Source organism: Lepidochelys olivacea (assembly GCF_965140295.1).
Source record: "Lepidochelys olivacea isolate rLepOli2 genome assembly, chromosome: 16".
Taxonomy (NCBI): domain Eukaryota; kingdom Metazoa; phylum Chordata; order Testudines; family Cheloniidae; genus Lepidochelys; species Lepidochelys olivacea.
In genome coordinates, this window is record NC_140426.1 from 25,384,564 (window position 1) to 25,408,360 (window position 23,797).

Here is a 23,797-nt window from a genome sequence, read left to right on the forward strand (position 1 = left end):
ATGTATTAGAAAGTTGGCTTTTTCTTAGAGGAACTGAGGAGCCTTCTGAGTGTAGTTCCTTGTGTCAGTATAACAGAGCCTCCATCGCTGTATTCCAAGCACTACTACAAAGGGGTAAATATATAAATCTGTAAGTAGGAATCCATCTACCATCACCCTATCTGTCTGAACTGTTTTGCACTCTGACATGTATATAGGCTGAAATTCCTTAATAATTAAGGTTCATATCACTGCAGCTGATATAATTAGTCATCTTATTACGTATGTCTCTGAGGAGTTTCTCTCTTAGGTTGTTTAGAATGTAAAACCTCATTAATTCTCCTATTTGGCAGGAAATCCCATGGACCACCAATGTTTGGTGCTGAAAGATCTGGTTAACTTCTCCTTTACGCATGTGAGGAAGGTTGCTTTTCTCCATACTGTTCTCCCCTGACTTTGAGATTTGTTGTTGTTGCGTCAGCGGTTATAGTTCACAAGGAATGCATGCTGCAGAGACATTGCCCAGTCTGATTCTTGGAATGATCTCTGGCTTTCTCCTTAAAAATGAGTATCTGCTTTATTTGAATGAGGGTTATAGTTAAGCTTAATTTTTGTCTTGTTTTTTTATGGCACAGTAGAAAAAATGCTACTTTATTGTGTATCTTATTTTCCCCCAGTTTAGATCCAGTCCTACAGCTGCTCTGGAATTAAGATTGTTAAGATTATTGAATTTCTCACACACTCTGAACATTCAAAAAATGACTAAATACAAAGCTGCCCCGTCAATGTGTGTCAAGCTCGCTCTGAAGGATCCACTGCTAGGTTCTGTCTCATATTCCTTCAAACATTGGCACCTGCACTCAGACTGAAGCACTCTTGGAAATGTGGAAGGCCCCCTAGGTAGGATACATGTGTCTGATGGTGGTGGAAGGGTCAGCTGAGCTTACTTTTTAGTTTTACAGAATTGTACATTTGCAACTCGATCCGCTTGTAATCCATGACTTTTACTTCTACAGTTCTGTCTGTTCTTTGACAGCTTGTTGAACAGTATTGTTGGGGATTGAACTGAAAAGGACGTAGGAAAACATAGTTCCTCTTAAATAATGAAATTAGTGAAATATATTTGTATAAGCATCAGACTAGGAGAGAAATTTTCCTAGGTAGGTATTTACCAGCCAAGTCAAGTGTGTTCCTTTCCTTTGTATCAATAGTCAGAAGAATTACACACACACAGAGAAGTCACCGTTAGCATTAGATATAAGAACAAATAGGAAGTGGTTAATTTTTAAATAGGAATATGGAAAAATACACTATACTAATCAATGGGGAGTTCCTTGGTATGGTTTGATCTGACCTGAGCATGCTCTTTGGTTCATGCTGTAATCTAACATCCTCTCCTATTTTATATGAAAACTCCATTACTTTAATTAGGTCTGATAGGTTGTGATAGCAAATGCAAATCTAGGTCATTGCATATTGTGACAGGGTTGGGCCAGATGGCTATAGGAGAGTAATAGAAGGCAGATATATTAGCCACAGGCTAAGTAGGTCCCTTTTCCCTGGGTAAGGTAACAGGGAAGGTTCCAGAACAATCAGGAACCTTCTGGAGACAATTAAGTCAGGCTGATTAGAACACCTGCAGCCAATCAAGAAGCTGCTAGAATCAATTAAGGCAGGCTAATCAGGGCACCTGGGTTTTAAAAAGGAGCTCACTTCAGTTTGTGGTGTGTGTGTGAGGAGCTGGGAGCAAGAGGCACTAGGAGCTGAGAGTGAGAACGCGGACTGTTGGAGGACTGAGGTGTACAAGCATTATCAGACACCAGAAGGAAGGTCCTATGGTGAGGATAAGGAAGGTGTTGGGAGGAGGCCATGGGGAAGTAGCCCAGGGAGTTGTCGTTGTCGCACAGCTGTTCCAGGAGGCACTCTAGACAGCTGCATTCCACAGGGCCCTGGGCTGGAACCTGGAGTAGAGGATTCCCCCCAAATCCTCCCAACTCCTGGTCAAACACAGGAGGAGTCGACCTGGACTGTGAATGCAGAAAAATGGCCAAGCTGAGGGCTGCCGTGAAGCTCCAAGGCGACCAAATCTGCCAGTAAGCACAAGACCCACCAAGGTAGAGCAGGAACTTTTGTCACAATATGTAAATGTGCAGCTGTAGTCTTGGAGAATGCCAGAACATATCAGCTGAGGTGTCCAGTCATCACCCAGTGTTAACTCCAGAATGGCAAGCAGACTTTTTCTGCTGGCCATATTAAAAGTGTTGGGGTGGGGTGGGGCGGAAGGAAAGGTAGAGGGAAGAGAGAGCAAGAAAACACCACCCCACCCCCGTCACTCTATTAGCATTATTTATTTTTCAAGTTAAGAAGTTGCTAGATATATTTTTTGGCACACAGTTAAACCAAGAGTGTTTTTATATATAAATTAACATTTTAAATGCATATTTAGGGCATGACAGTTTATTAAAAGCAAATGGCTACTATTCATGTTAAACATGGGTCTCTTTCTTGCATTCAGGTGTCCATCACGTACTCCTGGTCATGTCCCCCGCAGATTACTTAGCTTCCTTGCAGAAAAATGACTTTCTGACAGGGAAGCAAAGGGAAGCTGCAAGAGCAATCATGCACCACTCCTTAGCTGCGCAGGTACATTGTTTCAGGCACCCAGAGCAGCTGGCAGAGAGGTAAATCACCGCAGGGCTGGGGACACCCCATCCACTGGCTCCTACCCTGAGCCAGGATCAGCTGCTAGTCCCAGCCGGGCTGGAGGGAGGAGAGGACGGGACTTCCTCTTCCCCTACAAGCAGTGACTGGGGCTGTGTCAGACCCACCCCCAGAAACCTCCCCCAGCTGCAGGAAGCCCAGCATCCTCCCCTGCTTCCTGCCCCCATTGTTCCTCAGCTGCGGGGAGAGGGGTCACTGTACAGGCAGCTGTTCCCTCATCCACCCAACTCCTGTGCATCCGGACTTCCCATACCCAGACACCCCCACCAAGCCTCACCCTGTACACCCAGAACCCTCACTACCCCTCCATACCCGAACCCCACCCCACTGAATCTCAACCCCTTCATCTGAAGCCCCCTGCCTCCAGACCCCCACTCCTGCACCCTGACCACCTTTCAGTGAGCTCCCTGCACTCAAACCCCCACCCTGATGAGCCCCACCCCTGCACCACCTTGAGCCCCCACATCCAGACCCCCACACCACTGATCACCAATTAGCTGCGCCCAGACCCCCACCCTGATGAGCTCCACTCCCCCAGCGCCCAGACCCCCTTGCTGAGACTCTGACACCACTCCACTGAGCCCCAGCCACTTTCACCTGGAAGCCCCTGCAGAATCCCATTGCCCCTGCACCTGGGGAACCCCCCCCCCGCCCCCAACAAGCCTCTGTGTATCCAGATCCCCCCACACCTAGATCCCCACACTGAGCTGCCTGCACCCAGATTGTCCCTCACAGAATCCTCTCACCCCACACCTGGATTCCGCCACAATGAGCCCCTCCACACTTGGATCTTGCCTGGTTCAGCCTGCTTGCCTCACACCTGGCCCAGAGAGGCATGGCCCCAGGGTGTTTCTGGGACAGGATTGGGTGCAGGGTTGGGTGCAGCTTCACCACTGAGTCTGTGTCCCCTGGCTGAAGGGTGGGGAGGCTGCACAGTGATCTCCCACCTTCTTGCAGCCAGTGGCCTATGCTCCCCACTGCCATGCTGGAGCCTCTGCATTTATTTATTGACAAATACAGCTTGTAGAATTTTAAAAAATTATGTGCAGAATTTTTAATTTTTTGGCACAGAATGCCCTCAGGAGTAATCATGTGTATGGCTAGGTATTAGCATGTGTGATGATTTACAAGTTAGTAGAACACAAATTTGGTTTTGATCACAGTTTCATAGTCTATGTAAATTTCAAACAATGGGTTTGTGCAAACATAGCCCAATGCTTTGTAAGGATGGTAAGTTTAAATAATTGGTTGGAAATGCTGTCATTTGTTGTCTTAGTGGAGTGAAACCAAAATAGCAGATCAGCAGGCATGTTTCTAGCTGTACTTGATATCATTGTTGACATAAGCAAAGGCCATATTTTTTTACTAGGCTTGTATCTTTCTTTTAAATGTTTCTTGAAATAACTTCCTTGAGATGATAACATCTGAACAGGAGAGTCCTGTGGTAGGCACACATTGCCATGTAGTACAGCAATTCCTTCTGGTCATTCTAGTGCTCTGAAATACGGATCCCCTAATTATAAAAGTTCTTGCACAAACATCCAGTTCTTACTCAGTAGGTGCTCTGTGAGGAGGCACTTATTTACAATTGCAGCTTTTGATTGTTTCTTTAAATAAGCACATGTTGAGTGTTTAAACAGTGAGACACCTTGTTTAAATTAGTCTTGGCGTATTCAGTTAGTACGAAAATTTGACTGTATATCAAAGAATAGCAGAATGAATCCACTGTCATTGGAGTGCATTTGTGTAGGGACAGAACAGGAGGAAAGCTTCCATAGTAAGATATTTACCAACCAAGTGGGGCAAATATTTGTGGCCAAATCTGTGTATTCTCCTCTTCTTCTGAGCTAACCTGAGAAGAAAAATCTATCTACCCAGAATCTGATTGTAACTATGGAGTAGAATTAGAATTCTCATACTATGCTCCCATAGAAAGTAAATTTAAAGAGTTGCCATGGCTCTGGAATATGAATGTTGGCTAATATAGTTCACTCTATACAACCTCCCAATTGCTCCTAATATTAGCAGGACATTTTTAGACTTATAATGAGTAAATGAAACAATACTTCATAGGATGCTGAAGCAGCTGTTGCCTAAACATTGTTGTACATACCTGACAAACCTTAGGCCAAAACTCTCTTCTCCAAACAGTATCTGTGACAGTTCTATTGCCCTACAAGTGTGGAATATGCAGTGCAGCACTTTAGAGGAGAAATTTGCCCTGTTATAATTTTGTTTGTAAAATCGTTATAATTTTAATAGCAGTGCATCCTAACCTGTAAACATGATATGACACAGCAAAACTCTTGATAAGCCTGTTCATCTTATTGAATAAAACAAACATTTTGATCACAGCCCACATGAGGAGTATGGTGGAAGAGCACCCTGTGTTCCATGTAAGTACAGATTTTTGGGAAAGGAAAGAAATGAAGCCGTAGAATATAATGGTTAAAAGAAAACACTCCCTGTAATTATCTTCCAATTTCCACATGACTGACCTTTTTTAACTAAATGCCAGTCGTTAATTAACCTAATTGTTTGTATAAATTATTGTACTTGAGTTAAAATCTAATTGTGGTTCTTCAGCCCAGAGTAATAAAATCAATTTCAGATAGTAGGGTAAGAGTCTTTAGGAGTTCTGGGGGTGGAAAAATTCACCCTTGGCTTTGATGTTTCAAAACCAATTACTGTGTCACTTTATGGGAAGATGAGTGTGTTTGCTCTTTTAGGGCACTTAAACTGTGAAAAAGAAAAGGAGTTCTTGTGGCACCTTAGAGACTAACTAATTTATTTGAGCATAAGTTTGATGCATCCGATGAAGTGAGTTGTAGCTCATGAAAGCTTATGCTCAAATTTTTAGTCTCTAAGGTGCCACTAGTACTCCTTTTCTTTTTGCGAATACAGACTAACACGGCAGCTACTCTGAAACCTGTCATTAAACTGGGAAAGTTGATGAAGATGACCTGGAGTTAAATTCACAACCATGTGCCTACTTGCATTAGGAGACTTTGACTGAACCTTATGGTATTGAGATAGTTTCATCTTGGCTGGAATTCATAACCACCCATATGTATATTTCACCAATGGTGTAGTCTTTTGAGAATTATCCTGGATTTTAACGCTCATTTAGCAATCCCTGGAACGACTGTGATGGGGAAGTAGTTTAGACATGTATTAGAAGGTGTAGCAACAAAACATATTGCCAGCTACAAAGTGACATGGGGAAAAGGGGACAAAGGATGAAAGGACTGGATATTTTTTTAATTGAGAATTTATTATACAGAATTGTACTTTGTATATCCTAGTCTTTACTACAACCTGTCCTTTCATCTTCCCTATAGCTCCAGTGGAATAGCATTCCATTGTTGTTGTTCTGTATTTGTCAATGTGATGGTAGTTCCTGAAAGTGGTTTGACATTGATATACAAACTGTAATGCTCAACAATCTCTTAGCTCATGTATCTCAAAAATTCCAGCTGAGGAAAATGGAGTTTTACAGTGTTTTGTGTGAGGAATATATGATATTTACATTATTTTTTGTTATAGTTCAGAATTGAGCAAACAGCTATAAACCTGGAAGGTATTTTTAAAAATACTTTTTAGTGTTGAGTTGTATATTTTAGTAACTTTTATTTCTGCCGATGTTGCAAAGAAGGAAGTGTAATCTGACTTGTCAACAAATATAAAGTCCAAAGAGATTCTATACTGCCCTGAACATAGTGCTAGCGAGCGGTACTGGACTGATCAATACGTTTTATCCGCAGAAGAGGTTAGGCCGTGGCAATAGTAGGTGGGACTGGCGTCTCACCTCAGAATGTAGTTTTCATATCCTGCTCAATCCTGGGCACCTTTGCTGGGATTGTCAACTATGGCCTCAATTGTAAATAATTTATATTTAAAGAATGAAAGTTTACACAGGATTGATTTACAGACTGGTCTAATTTTGTTTTATTTTGTTACAATAACTCAAAAATGGCTTAAGATATTGAATGTTAAAAATACTGTGCTTGGCATGCACAGCAACTTTTAGTCATTAATTTAGTTCTTAAACATTGGTTAGCACTCATGTTAATTATAGAAGAGGCCAGAATGGCTCTAGGGAGTAGTTCTTGGTCTGTGCAGTACATAATGCTTGTTATACTGTATATACCTGCCTAACCACATATTTACCTGATACTGCTCAAAAATAGGCTTCAATCTGTCCCTGGTGAAAATAATATGCAAAGTTGATTTGAGGGCAAGTAACTGGGGAGACAGCAGTTTGGGCCTAATTAGTTATTTACACAGGAGACCAGCACACTCTTTATTTCCTTTTTTCCTTATTTTAACTAACTAACCTAGATGCACTAGAAACATCAATGGAATTAGACGAAAAATGAATATATTGACAGATAAATGTGTGTCCATAGATTAAGGTGTTCAGTTCTTTGCACATCAGAAATAAGACCAAAAGTATTAGCATGTTTGCAGTTTTAAACTTGCTTCTTTCTGTGCAATTGTTCTGTAATAATCAGTGTTAACTAATGTGCTCAGATTTATGTTTGGGTTTTCTATGGGTAATATTTTTAAATGGGTAATACACAGAAATGCATAAGAAGTGAAAATGTTTGCCCGTGTTATGGAATGCAAATTTTGTTGCTGCAGTTACTACAGAAAAATTTAAATTCTTGCATGCTCAAATGAAGTATTAGATAAATTGACCAGTTTTATTTAATTTCATCTGAAAGTGTATGTTCCTTATGCCCATTGGACCTGTAAAACAATCTTATGAACTATTTGGGAGATCTGTTTGCGTTAACATGTAGTCGATCCATTTGATTCCATGAACAGTTTATTTTTGTAAACAGATACATTTTGTGGAACATTATGGATCTGTGCTGGGTTTTTTTCAGCCACACTGAATATTCACTGTTAGGTACTCTGCAAGGTGGTTTGAACTGTAAGTGATCTGAAGCAGAAAGGGGAAGTCGTGATCGAAGAGAGAAATTCAGCCTATTTCCATAAAGTAGAGGGTTTTTTTTGGCCTGCTGGCTTTTCATGCTCCCACGTAGAGTGCTTAGGTGCAATTATCAAGCCATAGAAAGTGCTATCTGTGAGTGAGAAAACAAGAGGGATGGAGAAATACATGCTCATGTTTTTGTCAGATTTGTCTAGTTCAGTGGCTGTTTTTATTTCTTTTGAAAAAGCAGAGGCATTTGACGTCATACCCATATCGCTGCACCTTGGCAGATTTTCAGATAGAGAAAAAGATTGGCCGTGGGCAATTCAGTGAAGTCTACAAAGCAACTTGCCTTCTGGACAGAAAAACCGTGGCATTAAAGAAAGTTCAGGTGAGCGTTTAAAATTGTAGTTTATTGTATTGCAGGTAAAAGGAAGATTTCTGAGATGTCTGCTTACTTTGCACAGATGTTACAGGTGAAGTCCTAGCTTCTCCTTGAGAATTCTCTCACCAGAGGAGCAGAAAGCTGTTTTAGAAGTCCTTTTTTACTTAATTGCCTTCATAAACATTAGTTATTTTGGCTCCCATATAGAGCAACCCCTTTAAAAGGTTCAATTTCATAAACACTAATTAAGAAGAATAAGGCCTATTTGAGGTATGTGAGTACTATCATACCCATTTTACAGATGGATACATGAAGACAGAGGTTAACTGATTTAATTAGTCACACAGTGAGTCAGTGGTATAAACTGGGAGTAGAACCGAAGCCCTGACTCTCTGCTTCCTCCTCCTAATTGCCTTCTTCAGGTATTCCATATAGGGCAGACAAATCCAGCTTCCATCTTGACCAGATTCGAGTTAATGTGTTTGTGCCGCCTAATCTTGACCCCTTGTGACCATTGCATCTAGGAATGGCTAGACACTTACAATATCACCAGTGTAAAAAGGATTGTCATTTCATACTACTATTAATTTTCCTTTATTTTTTGTTAGAATATGGTCATTTCGTTTTTGATTGATATGTATAAAAACAAAGGTTTTAATGAGCATAGCCATAAAATTAAGACTCTGGCTGCTTGACATGGGCTATCATACGAGAATATTGAGTGTGATGAAAGGCCGGATGACTGAAAAGGGGCAGATGGTTGAGGACATAAAGTTAGAGATGGAAACGCTGACTCACTGCTCTTCTCATCTGAGTCCTTAGTATTTAGAAGTAGAGGAGCAGCTGATATGATGAACAAAGATATTCAGTGGCCAGACTTTCATTGGTGGAACACAATTAAATAAAAAGAAATTATTTTACTTTCTACTATAATTAGTTATATTTGTGTAAAACAAAATTCCGAAGATGCGTCACACAAATATACTACAAACTTGGATTAAAATACCATACAGTGTTTAGAACAGTGTTTTTCTTGAAGAAATTTGCCTTTAATCCTTCAACATATCTTTTAAATTCCTATTACCAGTGACTTGCTCTCTGATTATTAGAGAATGAATATTAATACTAATTACTCTTAATTAATGGAGGGGAATCTGTGAAAAGAAAAACAACTTTGAATTGTTTAAAGAGAGAATAGAAATATATATATAAAATATTTCATGCATAATGTGAAAACAGTATTAAATTAAGTAACTGTTTTTTTAAGGTCACCAAATAGGCAAAACATCTACAAACTAAAATCTCATTTTCCCCACCATTTAGCATGTTGCCAAAAGGTGCTAATGTTAATTTTGCTGCTTCGTAGTGGTTTTAAAACAAAGAATATGTCAACCACATGCAAGTCTGGTGACTGCAATAGGACACTTACATTCATTAAGTTAAGGAAGAGCAAGAACACCAATGCTGTTTTAAAATCAGTAGAGCTTATCTGCTTTCTTGCCTTTTTTTTTAATATTTCACTTTTGTCTTATGTGGAAGATATTCGAAATGATGGATGCCAAGGCCAGACAGGATTGCATTAAAGAAATTGACCTTTTGAAGGTAAGAATTTCTACAGAGGCTTATTTTTACCTTTTCCCGTTCGAGAATATTTTGTTTTATATCCATACAGGCAGATTACTATTTGTCTTGGGTGACAAATCAAGTTAGATGACATATATTTACAATTCCTGTCTGGAATTTTGCAGTGGACCCCTCTTTGGTTGCAGGGTGTTTTATCTAACTATTTTCCATAGCAGTTTTGTGCAATACATGCCTTTTGGCCCACCTCTTGGTTCTTTTTAGTTTTCTAACCTTTAAAGCTCTAGGGTATCCATTCTGATCCTTTTTGCCTTATGTACAAGTATCTCTTTTCTCCTCCACAGATCTTGCACACAGCAAGGCAGGTGCATTGGCTGGGAGGTATTTTTTCTTCAAAGTGATTATGCATCACCTGCTGGCCAGGTTTTGGCCAGAGGGCATGTGCATTTCTATGTATTTGAGTCCACATGTCATGTGTGAACTGGAGTTATTTAAGTGCTGACGATGTATGGGTTGTTTCCACAGTACACGCATCCATCTTTTTCTCTACAGTAATAGAGGACAGAACAAGTTTAAATATGCCACAGACACTGCATGCTATTTTGGCACAAAGAGACAGGCTCTGCCAGTAGGTGATGAACAAAATAAAGTTTGGAAATTGGTGGCAGGAGAGTATCAGTGCAACTTGTCCCTGTGGGCACTCCCGACATTGGGTAGTGGTTCATTAATCAGGTAGTTTACATTCAATAGACTTTGCATGTAACCTCTGGTAAGAAAAAAAACGCTTCGGCTTCTGCAATTGGATCATACTGTTGTTGCTGTCCTTTCATGACAAGGATGAGTTTCATAGTTTAGAGTACAAGGGTCTACCTTTCCAAAGGTAGCAGGGCAGGCAGGGATGGATAGAATCATAGAATATGAGGGTTGGAAGGGACCTCAGGAGGTCATCTAGTCCAACCACCTGCTCAAAGCAGGACCGATCCCCAATTAAATCATCCCAGCCAGGGCTTTGTCAAGCCTGACCTTAAAAACTTCTAAGGAAGGAGATTCTACTACCTCCCTAGGTAACGCATTCCAGTGTTTCACCACCCTCTTAGTGAAAAAGTTTTTCCTAATATCCAACCTAAACCTCCCCCACTGCAACTTGAGACCATTACTCCTTGTCCTGTCCTCTTCTACCACTGAGAATAGTCTAGAACCATCCTCTCTGGAACCACCTCTCAGGTAGTTGAAAGCAGCTATCAAATCCCCCCTCATTCTTCTCTTCTGCAGACTAAACAATCCCAGTTCCCTCAGTCTCTCTTCATAAGTCATGTGTTCCAGACCCATAATCATTTTTGTTGCCCTTCGCTGGACTCTCTCCAATTTATCCACATCCTTCTTGTAGTGTGGGGCCCAAAACTGGACACAGTACTCCAGATGAGGCCTCACCAATGTCGAATAGAGGGGGACGATCACGTCCCTCGATCTGCTCGCTATGCCCCTACTTATACATCCCAAAATGCCATTGGCCTTCTTGGCAACAAGGGCACACTGCTGACTCATATCCAGCTTCTCGTCCACTGTCACCCCTAGGTCCTTTTCCACAGAACTGCTGCCTAGCCATTCGGTCCCTAGTCTGTAGCTGTGCATTGGGTTCTTCCGTCCTAAGTGCAGAACTCTGCACTTATCCTTATTGAACCTCATCAGATTTCTTTTGGCCCAATCCTCCAATTTGTCTAGGTCCCTCTGTATCCTATCCCTACCCTCCAGCGTATCTACCACTCCTCCCAGTTTAGTATCATCCGCAAATTTGCTGAGAGTGCAATCCACACCATCCTCCAGATCATTTATGAAGATATTGAACAAAACCGGCCCCAGGACCGACCCCTGGGGCACTCCGCTTGACACCGGCTGCCAACTAGACATGGAGCCATTGATCACTACCTGTTGAGCCCGACAATCTAGCCAACTTTCCACCCACCTTATAGTGCATTCATCCAGCCCATACTTCTTTAACTTGCTGACAAGAATACTGTGGGAGACAGTGTCAAAAGCTTTGCTAAAGTCAAGAAACAATACAGCCACTGCTTTCCCTTCATCCACAGAACCAGAAGGCGATTAGATTAGAAGTTCATCATAGAAGGCGATTAGATTAGTCAGGCATGACCTTCCCTTGGTGAATCCATGCTGACTGTTCCTGATAACTTTCCTCTCATGTAAGTGCTTCAGGATTGATTCTTTGAGGACCTGCTCCATGATAACAGCTGTCGGTGTGAGTTTGTGTATACACAAAGTGTTTGCTTGAGGAGAACATCCCTCATTCGCTTCATGGTGCTAACAGCTGGAATTCACACAAGAGTTTATCCAACTGGAAGCCATCTTATTGCATCTCTGTTTACAGCTGCAAAATGGAATGTTAGTGTAGCAATAGGAATTAGCTCTTCCTCTGATGAATATCCGATATGTTACTACTGTAGGTGAAAGTCTGGTCAGCCTGTGGCATACATGTTATGGACATATAGTTAGAATTATAGCAAAGCTGTTTACATGTGCGGTTAGTCTAGCTGTTAAAGAGTTTGTAATGAAAAAGAAAATAATGCCGAACTTACTATTCACCAAGAGACTTTTGGATCCTGGCAATTCAGTTGTGGAATCTTATACAAGGATTGTTTAGTTGTGGGGCACTGTCATATGTTTGCACTGGACTTATTCAGGACAGTATGTGCAAATTTATCAAAATTAAATATCCGAGATGACAAGGGATCATAGATGGTTAATTATCATCCTACCCATATGAGATGACCAGAGGCAACTCCAAATCTTCCTGTGTAGAACTCACCAAGGAGCCAGATGTCAAGCTGTGAATACTGTACTGTCTGGGTTGTGAAAAGAGCAGTAAGAGATGGTATGATATGTTGGGATAATTAGCACTTTCCCATCCATTGTACTGCTTTTTGAAAAATAAATATACATACATAATTTCCTCCATTCTTAGCTCTGACTCTTCTTGTTCTCCCAAGTATCTCTTGTTATACATAGCCTCAACTGTCAGAATTGAGGGCCTGATCCAAATCCCTTTGAGATCAATGGGAGTTGGATCACGCTGTAACTTAGCTGATATGTTTAAGTTGGGGAGCTTTACTGGTTCAAGATCAAGCAAGTCATGGTGTGTCCTGAAAAAATGTGACTGCTATCTTCCAAAGAGCAGCAAATATACCACTTTTGTAAATCCTAGGCCACAGAGACTTAGTCCGATTCTTTTTCCATAGCTGGAACTTCATCCCAGTAGCAAGTTGGCTCCGATTATACAAGTAGACTAGATTTATTACTCGTTTGTATTTTGTTTCTTTAAATTGAATTGATTTATTTGAAAATATTACCAGCTAATATTCCACAGATGCACACATTACTCAAGATATATACTTTTATGAAGAAAAAGCCATTTTAGCTTGGAATTTATAATAACTTATGCTAACATGTCACTTATCTTTATGGAAAATTTTAACTGAATCATTTTTCTGGATTTTTTTAAGGATAATGCTAAATTTTAGCTTAAGTATTTTTGAATTCTGAGTAATCCTGCCAGGATAAATTAATGTGTGTCTTTGCTCGCTCTAAGCCAGCTAGGAATGAGATTTTTCTGATGAAAATCAGTGGGTTGAAATCTCTGTTGTAGAGGGGTTGCCTGCTCACTTAAGCCCAAAATGTAGCAGTAGATTTTTTAAAAATGTTTTACTCAAAAAATAAATCAACAAAATCTGTGCCTCTTTGAGGTTGGAAATGAATCTAGTCCAATTGATATTTTGTATCTGAATTGATTTTTCTGTCAATTTTACATTGAAACTTGTAGGAACACTGAGTAGGTATACCCTGCTTATGTGCAAATGTACTAATAGGGCTCCATGAATGTATTTTTGAAAAGTATTATAAGTATTTCAAATTAAACCTATTTTTTTTGTTCTTTAACATCATCCATTCTCCTTCAACGTTTGCAATTCAAGCATTTCAGCGTTGTATTTGTGTATAAGAAACAGGAAGTGAAACTGACTAGAAAAGAGTGAAGGTGGATATTTGATGATCACTCTCCTATCTGAATGAAATGCAGGACATATACAAATTGCATAAGTGGTGACAAATAAGAAACTTAAAATTCTTTCATTTTAAAAACCACAGCCTTAGTAATGCAGGGAACTTCTTTTTAAATTCTTTTTTCCTTTTCCTTTTCAGGAGATGCTGTAGTCTCCCAAGGTTTTTGCATTTTGATCCTTATTTATTGCCCCATGACAACATACTTTGAGTTGTGTTTTTTAGTTATTTGCTACATAAAACGACTATGAATTGGGGAGTTTTAATCATTACTCTCATAAGTCTCTCTCCTGTCTTGACAATATAAAGTCCTGGTTGAAAAATGCAGTAAAGAATAATCGTGCTGTGAACAGTCGTTGCTGGTTGAACACTTACATAGCCCCATCAAATAAGCTGGAGTTCAAAGTATGGTTTAAAAAGTCAGTTCAATAAATCATATTGTATTGCAAATGCACAAGGGATATATTAGTTGATACTGCCGATAGGGCACTTCTTTCAAATGTATATTAGTTTTCAAATGAAAGATCAAACAAAATATGACGGATTTTACCCATGATGTATATAAGTCAGCTTCTGAGAAATTGAACAAATCACAACTAAGAGTAATCAAAGTTCTAAATGTCAACTTGAGAAGCAGTTTTTAATGACATTGTACAGGTCAGCATTTTTTGATAATCTGATGCAGAGGCAAGTTCTATTCCCAAAAGGCTGTGAGGCAGAGTTGTTCAAGGCTTTGTTTAGAGACTAGGGAGGATTTTAAGAGGCCAGCTTCAGTACGTCTGTCAGTGTCAGCAACTGGAATGCACTTCACTCAGTGCTGTAAAGCTAATAACTTGTCAAATCAGTATTTGCAACTCATCTCTTGTTAATTGATAGCTCCCATGCTGGCTGTTCTTACAGCTACGTATAAATAACTAAAGGCCATTTTACAGAGGTGGTTCTTAGGAAAAGTTGTACTTCACATTTCAAAACTTGGCATAGGTCTACCGTACTTTGCAGTACAATTTGATTATGGTGCAGTGGACGTTTCTACACGTAAGGCATTAGGCAGAGCGAGCGCATGTTCTGAGAGAAGAGTAAGGTTTTAGCAGCATGACTCCAGTTTGTGTTGCAGAAGACATGTGATCTCCCTTGGCATGGCATGGAGAATTTCCCTGGAATTTTTTCTTTTAAATGTTTTTCCATTTTTTTTAACAAAAACTGAATATAATTGTTTTCATTAGATTAATGTGCAATATATTTCAGCAAAGTCAATGCTATTTTTTAAATGAGTAACTTAATATACAATATCCATGTGAACACCCCAGCTCCTAACATAACAATATTATGTAAAATTGAATAAATTCTGTCCTTTAAGTATTCTATTAGTTTTGAGAGAGGCAATTGTTTCTTTTACCTTAAATAAAAAGTTTTTAAAGTTTCTAAGGGTAACGGATTCAGTAAACTACTTAAACATGTGTAAAGTCCAATTCAAGTCAGTGTACTACTTGTGGGTCTATTGATACACAATAAATGTCTAACTGTAATGTTTTATCTGGAGCCTAGCCAAGTAACCAGTCTGGATACTTATATTTGTGAATTTTGTCCCATGATATCTACTGTTGTACACTAAGTTTCCGCCTCCCTCCAGTATCTAGAATAATTTATGTGTAAACTACAAATTAAAACAATTTACCCAATTTTTTAATATACCAAGTTAGACTCCATACATTTTTTGTTGTTGAAGGAATTGGACAGGCTTGCTGTAGTGAATCTGTGTCAAAATGATTCTTTGCCTCTGCTTTCTTTTGATCAAAAATTCCTGTATCGATACTGAAATAAATGTTGTTTTGTGCTTAGTAGATTAATTGGAAAAACTTTCGCATTTGGGAAGTAATAAAAACTTCACTGGAGCTGCAAAAAATAGAATACCCCATCAAAAACCAGCTTAGTAAAAAGAGAGAGGTAAAACAGCTCAGTAATATGGCTGTAATCAGCAGCAGGGAGCCAACCTGCTCACTCGTTTGGAGATGACTTGCTCTTCTGCATGCCTCTTGCTGACAGCATTGCTGTGCATACACATCAGGCATTAACTGCCATCAAACGTTTAGGTTGCATTAAAAAAATAAGAAAATGTCAATAACCCAAGCTAGGGCATTTTGTGCTGTTTTGTGTGTTTAAAGATTTGTGAGAATTAAGGTTATGCAGTTTCCTTCTGTCAAAAGATTAGAAATTTCAGGTAACCTCCTGCATTGCTTCCCTGCCACGAGCATGCACAAGTGTGAGGGCTACGCGGGGGTGGAGAGAGGGGCAGGATCTCAGCTTCAGTCAAGTCTCTTATAAAATCAGTCTGACTTCACTGGATGTTCTGGGGTGGTGGGCTTCAGAGATGTGTGGACAAAAGTGTCAAGAATTTTTTTTTAAAACAAATCCCTCTATATAATCTCCATATGTTGGCGGGTGGGCTGGTCTGAGATGCTGGGTGGTGGAGTAGGGAACTTTTCCAGTTAGCTCTGTGGGAACAGCTTTAACAGACTCTAGAGGGATTGGTATTCAGCTCCTGCTGCTAGTAACAGAGGTTAAAAGGGGAATCATGGGAGACCCACCCACAAAGGTAGAAGTTAATCTCAACATATAAAAAGTTTTAAGGTATGAATCAAAAGACTAAGACATGGGTTGCTTGGAGAGAGTTCATGTGCTAAGCTTGCTGAGCCATCAGACTACTGGGAGGCAAGTTCACAGGCAAGCCTGGCAGATCCTGGGAAGCCTGCGGCGGATGCACCCAACTCCAGTATTGGGTGGAGAGCAATGTCCGCAGGGAACATCTGACCCTCTTCAGCTGGAAGGGCAGTGGATCAGCACACGTGAAGGAAGACGTTTTTTAAAATATTCAGTTGCAATGTCTTGACTATTTTGAATTTTTTTTTTTTAAATTCAGCCTTGTGGGAATATTCTTCTCTTGATGCCTACACATGAATCCCATTAACACTAATGTGAGTTAGTGTCCAGGCATTGCAAAAGAGAATCTATCGCCTAATGTGCATACAGAGCAGAGTGATTAACATGGTGGCTTATAACAGTGTTTCTGTCGGCTCAGTTACCCGTGAAATAGATACACAGGAGTCACTACTGTCTGCTAGATGAAATGCCCATTTTTTATTTTTTAAATTTATTTTTATTGACTTTAGACTTACAAATAGAGAAATGCAATTCAGAAAGAGGCAAAGAGAGACTACAGAAAACAAGATACATACAGTATGTTCCACGTAATTACAGTTGTCAGTTTTGTTAGGAGAATCAGACATTAAAATATTAAAATTTGTGTTTTAATATGTTTTATATCTTAGTTTAGTCCTGGGAATAATGCATAACAAGATCAGAAAACAAGAGAAAAATATTATATATTAGCGTTCAAGTCCTCTCATGCTGCACTTGATAAAAAACAAAAGCTATTTAAATAAGTAAAATCTGGATTAACAATTATAATACAACAAACAAACAAGACAAAAAAGCCAAAGCACACAACTATACAGAATAGATGGTGAGCTTGTCTACCATAAGGTGGCAAATGATGGGAATACCCCTGAAATTCATTGTTGCCCTGCAATAGAAATGGAATACAGGCAAGTGGAATTCAAGATGTTTAGAATAGGTGTGGAATCATATAAATGTAGGGCTGGAAGGGACCTCTGGAAGTCATCTAGTCTAGCCCCCCCCATGCTAAGGGCAGGATTAACTGTATTTAAAGAATAATTTCCAGATGAAACTCAGCAGAATCAGTGTCTCAGGTAATATATACTTCCTCATGAATAATACTGTGCATGGAACAATATGGTGGCTTCCTTATGCTGGGCCTGATTAATAGGACTGGGGTCACGTGGAAACTAGATTTTGTTGTCTTTTGGAAGCAGTGTCACCTACTTCCTTTAGGATCAGACAGAAACGATAATGATGTTTCCTATATTTCCAGATGCATACGTTGGGATTCTGTATTTCTTTCATCATAGATGGATGCATCTCAGGTATCTGCTCTCAAAAAGTTTTTTGGAGATGTTTTCCCATAACTTAGGGTACAGTATCAAAATTGTTTGGAAAGCCTAGAATCCACACATTTCCAGTCCACGCTTGGCTTTTCAGAGTTTGTAATCTTTCCTTCTGTTGAAGAGCTACTTTTGATTCAGTATTTTGTTAGTTAGGAGCTTCTCCTGTAGAATTGTCTACATAATGGTCTTCCGTGTCAGGTATGCAAGAATTTCAGACAGCTTTTCTGATACTGATTCCATCTTTGCATCCCAGAAGATGCAGATTTTTTGTAAAACGTGTAGGGCAGAAATGATTTCTGAAGAAGTCCACTTTCTCACGTGCTGTACTTCCTAAGGAACGCAGTGGTGGCAGTGAACATATTAATGCTACAGGACAAGTGGTTTACATAGTAGCCCCATCTAGCCACACATTTAACCCAAAATGATGATGATGGTAGTTGGCGTCACTCCCGACAGTGGGAGTGCTCACATGGATAAAGGTGGGCACCTGCACAAGTGTTGGTAGGTTCGGTACCTTCATCTGTAGTGATCATAGCAAACCTTTAATTGTGGCAAAATTAATATTTCACTGGGTTTATTCAATATCCAGTACAGGCAAAAAGGTCTGAAATGAGATCCAAGTTGCTTTTTTCCGCCCTCCATGAACTAAATTATAATTGTTTAAATCTGCAGTTGTTTTACTCTCTCTTCTGAAAAAGATCTGTACATTAAAAAAATAAATGTAAAAGTAGTTATTAAATAGAAAAGGCTCTGAGTAAATACAAACATAGTAAAAGCCTAGGGTTAAATTAAATAAAGGGCAAGACTTAATGTTTTTAATATTAATAGATAAAACTGGGATTAGATATATACTTTTAAAATGACAGGTTTCAGAGTAACAGCCGTGTTAGTCTGTATTCGCAAAAAGAAAAGGAGGACTTGTGGCACCTTAGAGACTAACCAATTTATTTGAGCATGAGCTTTCGTGAGCTACAGCTCAGCTCACGAAAGCTCATGCTCAAATAAATTGGTTAGTCTCTAAGGTGCCACAAGTCCTCCTTTTCTTTTTACTTTTAAAATGGTGAGGGTTACTAAAGCATAAACGTAAAAATAATTTGTAAGTAAATGAAAAGACTAGGATTGAATATATTTTGAAAATGGTAAGGGTTCAAATTTTTAAAATAAGGCTACGGGTTAAATACACTAAAATAATAGGCAAGGATTAAAAATATTTTTAACAGATAGAAGAAGAGATGGGTATGGTTAAATATAACACATTAGAAAAAGGCAAGATTTTTCATATTCTAGTGTTAATTATAAATCAACAGAAAAAAGCTAGGATTAAATGCAAAAATATACACCTGATAAAGGCATTGTTCAAATTGTGTTTTTTAAATTAATCAAGATTTAACCATAAATACAGCTTTAAAAGAAAAAGCTAGAACTAACAAGCAGTATGTAATCTGTATGTTGTAGTCCAGGGGTAGTCAATTATTTTTTGGCAAGGTCCAAATTTCTTGGTCAAGGTCAAGACTCCAGAGAAAATAATAATTAAAAAGCCAATGATGATAAGCCAATAAAAAGATTTTGGGGTCCGTTCAGAAATGTCTGGCGGTCCAGATTTGGCCTGTGGTCCGCTATTGACTACCCCTGTTGTAGACCTTCCCCGGTCCTTTGTATTTTTTGGTGGCAGGGACAATGTCTGCTTGTATGTTTGTAAAGCACCTAGCAAGATGGTACACGGATCCTGAATGGGGACTTGAAGCTCTACTATAACAAACAACTTAGTAGTGTGGTGGGGCTTGATATTAATTTTTTTTTTTTAAGTCCCACTAATAGTAGGTTCAGACCAAGTTTCTCCCAAGATCATGATGTTAAACCCTGATTATCTGAACCTGCAACAGAAAAGACCATTTGACTTCAACTATGGAACTAATTGCTCTTTGCAAAAGACTGCTTGGTTTTCTTATTCGTCTGGTACACGTGAGATATAATCTGAATTGTATTTCCGCACACACCCTTGTTTGTATAAGGACACGCAGCAAACGCCATAGCCTTGCCTTTCGTTAAGGACGCTGCTGCGGAACAGTTGCAGGAATGAACACTGATGGGCAGTCTGCGTTGGGTCGCTATTACTGAAGCACCTTTCGTGTACTGTACATTCACTTCGCGCGCTCTCTCCCTCTCTGCAGCAACTGAACCACCCCAATATCATTAAGTATTTGGATTCTTTTATCGAAGACAATGAACTGAACATTGTCCTGGAACTGGCAGATGCAGGTGATCTCTCTCAGATGATTAAGGTAAGGACACACCAATTCTTGAGGCAAAATAGGGGTGTCACATTTATTTGGGAAGTTCAGGGGACCGATACAAGCAGATCTATACTAGAAACTTTGGGGCCCGATTCCCCTCTTGCTTGCTTGCATGCAGGAGGTCCTTTCAATGAAGATTTCAACAAGCTCTTAAACCAGAACTGTTTCCTAATTGAAAACATAAACAAACCAAAGAATAAACCCTACAAAGTGACATAATACAAGGAAATATAGAAAAACGTTTTAAAAAGTTTTTAAAAAATGCATTGTGAATGAGTGGTGTTGGAATGGATGTTCACTAGAATTTTAGAGAATAAGTAAAAGTGATTTCCAGTTCTGATTAAAAAATGTGAGGAACCATTTTAAGCCTGAAAATCTTATGGAAACTTGTAACATGGTTTGTTCATTTGATAATTCCTTAAATAAGTAAAATGAAAATACAACAAAAAAGAAAGGGGGAATGGGATCCGGACAGTTCTCGTGCTTTTTTGTTTTTTAAATTAAGAGCATGAGGACTGATGTTTGTAATTTTTATTCTAGCTAATGTAACTTCAGAGATTTATTATGGAGAACGGACATACGCGCACACACGCAAAAAGGCAAGCAAGTCAGGATACACGTCCTTCCAGTCTGCAGTATTACTAGAGCCTTCCTTCCCTTTATTTTGTGTAACTTGTGAGCATGGGAGATAGTGCTTTCTCTGAGTCTAGCCCATGTCTTCAGAATTTACTCTTGGAACACACCAGAATTATTACCAGCCTTTACTGGCTGTGGAACAAAATGCAAAGCTAGCATATTTGATGTAGTCTTGCTTCTCTCTCTACCTTTGTGTACATACAAAAAGAAAGGGGAGGAGGAGAGGTGAACCTGGTGTGTTTGGCAAGGGGGAAAAAAAGATTAAGAGGGGAAATTCCTTTTGGGATTAGACACATTTCCCTAAAGGCTTCCGACTTGGAAGTTTTATACAGAGTACCATCACCCCACCCAGTTTTTCACAGGAATCTAACATATTAGTTCATCAGCCATTTACCATGTTTACACCATTATTGTCTTGGGCTTTTAATTAGAGCATGGACTATAAAAACTGGTTAAAAATATATAGATTATTTCAGTGTGTCTGAAGTTTGCCCTGCACTTACTGTCACCCCTTGTGATCTTTCTGATAGACATCTTTCTTCTGAAAATGTTTATAACCTTTGGCTTCTTCTGACTGATAGAATCTCCCAGCCTGTCTTATCCTGCATTTCTCCTCCTCTCCCCATCTGTATTTTATTGTATTGGTGCCCTACTGGGGAAGGCACAAGTATGTTTTGAACTTGCAAGAATTTCATTAGACTACGAATCTTACTCCTCCATTAGTGCTGGTTTGCTCTTTTCTGCATTCTTGTTATAGTTTATTCTAGTCCCATGAACTTGAATATTCTTAAGGTTTCTTTTTTCACCTCTCTCAAATCAGCTCTCTTTAACTGTCTGTCTCTGCTTTTTTCATGTTCTTTTCTTCAGTGTGTTGAGCTTTTGCGCCTTTTCCCCTTCCTCAGCTGCCTCTCTCTGATCATTGTTTCCATAGTTGTTTTATGAAGGAAGGTGGGCTTGCCCTCTCCCCTGGGAATTTAGGAGTCTTGAATGCCCTACCTGAACTGGGGTTCTCTGCACTGTAGCCTTGTAGATCTATTTCCTCATCCATTCTAATTCTAAGCAACATCCGCATGGACCTGAAGGCTGCCCTAGGACATGCAAGCCTTGGAAAACTTGCTTAAAAATTTACTAGCCCATTCACAAAACCTACCTTTCACCGTGAGGATAGATAATGAAAAAAGAACAAATGTTTTGTCAAAAAAAGTATTCACTTACAGCAAGTGGGTATGTATAATTTTGCAAGGCTAGTTTATCCAGTCTGTGATTGATAGGCACGTTTAATTATTGTAGGGTAACTAGCCAGGTAGCCTGTCTGCTACATTGAAGACATTTCAAAAAGTATATTGACTTTTCTTCACGACAAGGGATTTAGGATTGAGAAAATCTTTTAAGTGCTTTCTCTTCTCTGATGTTGCTCTTAGGAATACTTGTATTTTTGGAACCAGCTTTAGTTAAGCTGTTATCACCTGCTTTTGTATTTTCTTTGACATGTTAATCTTTAGACATACATCCCCTGTGAGAACAGATGTGGTATATCATGTTTGTTAGCACTCTTAACCTTCTCTCCATATTTTACCTGTTTTTGCCATCATTATTCTGTAATTATCATAAATGAACATTTCGGAGAGTTCACCTCCTCCTTGTTGTCACAGCTAAAATACCTGATTAACAGATTTGTTTTCTCTGTCAGCTCAGCTACAAGGCACCAGGCCAAAGGCTGTCAAACAAGTTAGCCATTTAGCCCATAGTTAGTGGCTAAATTTACAGTGTCATCCATTCTCCATTTCAGAGAAGGAATTTGCTTCATCAGGGGGAGTGGGAGCTGGAAATAGACCTATGGTAGAGAGTTTTGGGAGGACTGCCTAAAGTTTTCAGCCATTGCTTTTATCCACAAACAGTTAATGCTGTTAACATCCATAAACCTGAATTCGCTGATGATGACTCAAAAAAGTATATGTGGATGGTAATGCTAGTGTATCTCTAATGCTGAAGACGGCTTCATGCAATGACCTGTGCTAAGGGAGATATTACTTCCTGAATATGCTAACCTACAGAGAGCAGGGAGGAAGTCAGGCCCTTGAGGGGAGCTCATGATTATTGTGTCATCTTGCATATACTTTTAACATTGCCATTGTTGCTGTTTACTGCATGTTGCTCCTTCTCCCAAGAGACCCCAGAAAACATCAAGGTTTATCAGAGGCTTTTCAGTACTTGCATTTGAAGATTTGAGGAAAGAAAAGAACCATTCTGAAAGCAAGTGTTGGGGGGTATCGGAATAGCAGCCGTGTTAGTCTGTATTCGCAAAAAGAAAAGGAGTACTTGTGGCACCTTAGAGACTAACCAATTTATTTGAGCATTAGCTTTCGTGAGCTACAGCTCACTTCATCGGATGCATTCAGTGGAAAATACAGTGAGGAGATTTATATACACACAGAACATGAAAAAATGGCTGTTGTTATACACACTGTAAGGAGGGTGATCACTTAAGATGAGCTATTACCAGCAGGAGGGGAGGGGGAAGGAAGGTTAGTTGAGGGGGGACCTTTTGTAGATCTTTTGGGGACTACAAAAGGTTTTCTTCTCCCCCCCCCCCCTGCTGGTAATAGCTCATCTTAAGTGATCACTCTCCTTACAGCGTGTATGATAACACCCATTTTTTCATGTTCTCTGTGTATATAAATCTCCCCACTGTATTTTCCACTGAATGCATCCGATGAAGTGAGCTGTAGCTCACGAAAGCTTATGCTCAAATAAATTGGTTAGTCTCTAAGGTGCCACAAGTACTCCTTTTCTTTTTGCGAATACAGACTAACACGGCTGCTCCTCTGAAACCTGTCATGCTGCTGTGTAAATCTTTGAGTAGAGTTTGCTTAGCTGAAAAAAGTAGTGCTTACACAATTTTAAAGTATTCCTGTATCTGATGAAGAAATTTCACATTTTTGTCATGTCTAGGTTCTGGCTTAAATGAACTTTTCACAAATGTGATAAACACAAATGTACCATTCAGGATTGATAATTTCAGCTTTTCATATTTTTTACTTCCAGTTGAGTGTCTTTCTCTAAAAATTAATTTGGGTGATTCTCAGGGCAGGTCTGCCCTAGAAGCGCTACATCAGCACAGGTTTCAGAGTAACAGCTGTGTTAGTCTGTATTCGCAAAAAGAAAAGGAGTA

General features: G+C 39.4%; 1 protein-coding gene across 4 annotated transcripts in view; it reads left to right on the forward strand.

Annotated features, from left to right (window-relative positions):
* Positions 1–23,797, forward strand: part of NEK6 (NIMA related kinase 6) — a 110,801-nt gene that overhangs the window by 48,660 nt on the left and 38,344 nt on the right. For 2 of the 4 annotated variants that reach the window (XM_084649768.1, XM_084649767.1), the window contains 3 exons: positions 7,890–8,030; positions 9,564–9,626; positions 19,867–19,977. In XM_084649768.1, the coding sequence (XP_084505894.1) occupies positions 7,890–8,030; positions 9,564–9,626; positions 19,867–19,977 (315 nt within the window). Of the gene's footprint in view, positions 1–7,886; positions 8,031–9,563; positions 9,627–19,866; positions 19,978–23,797 lie in introns of all 4 variants that reach the window. The other 2 variants (XM_084649766.1, XM_084649765.1) reach the window with 1 other exon arrangement.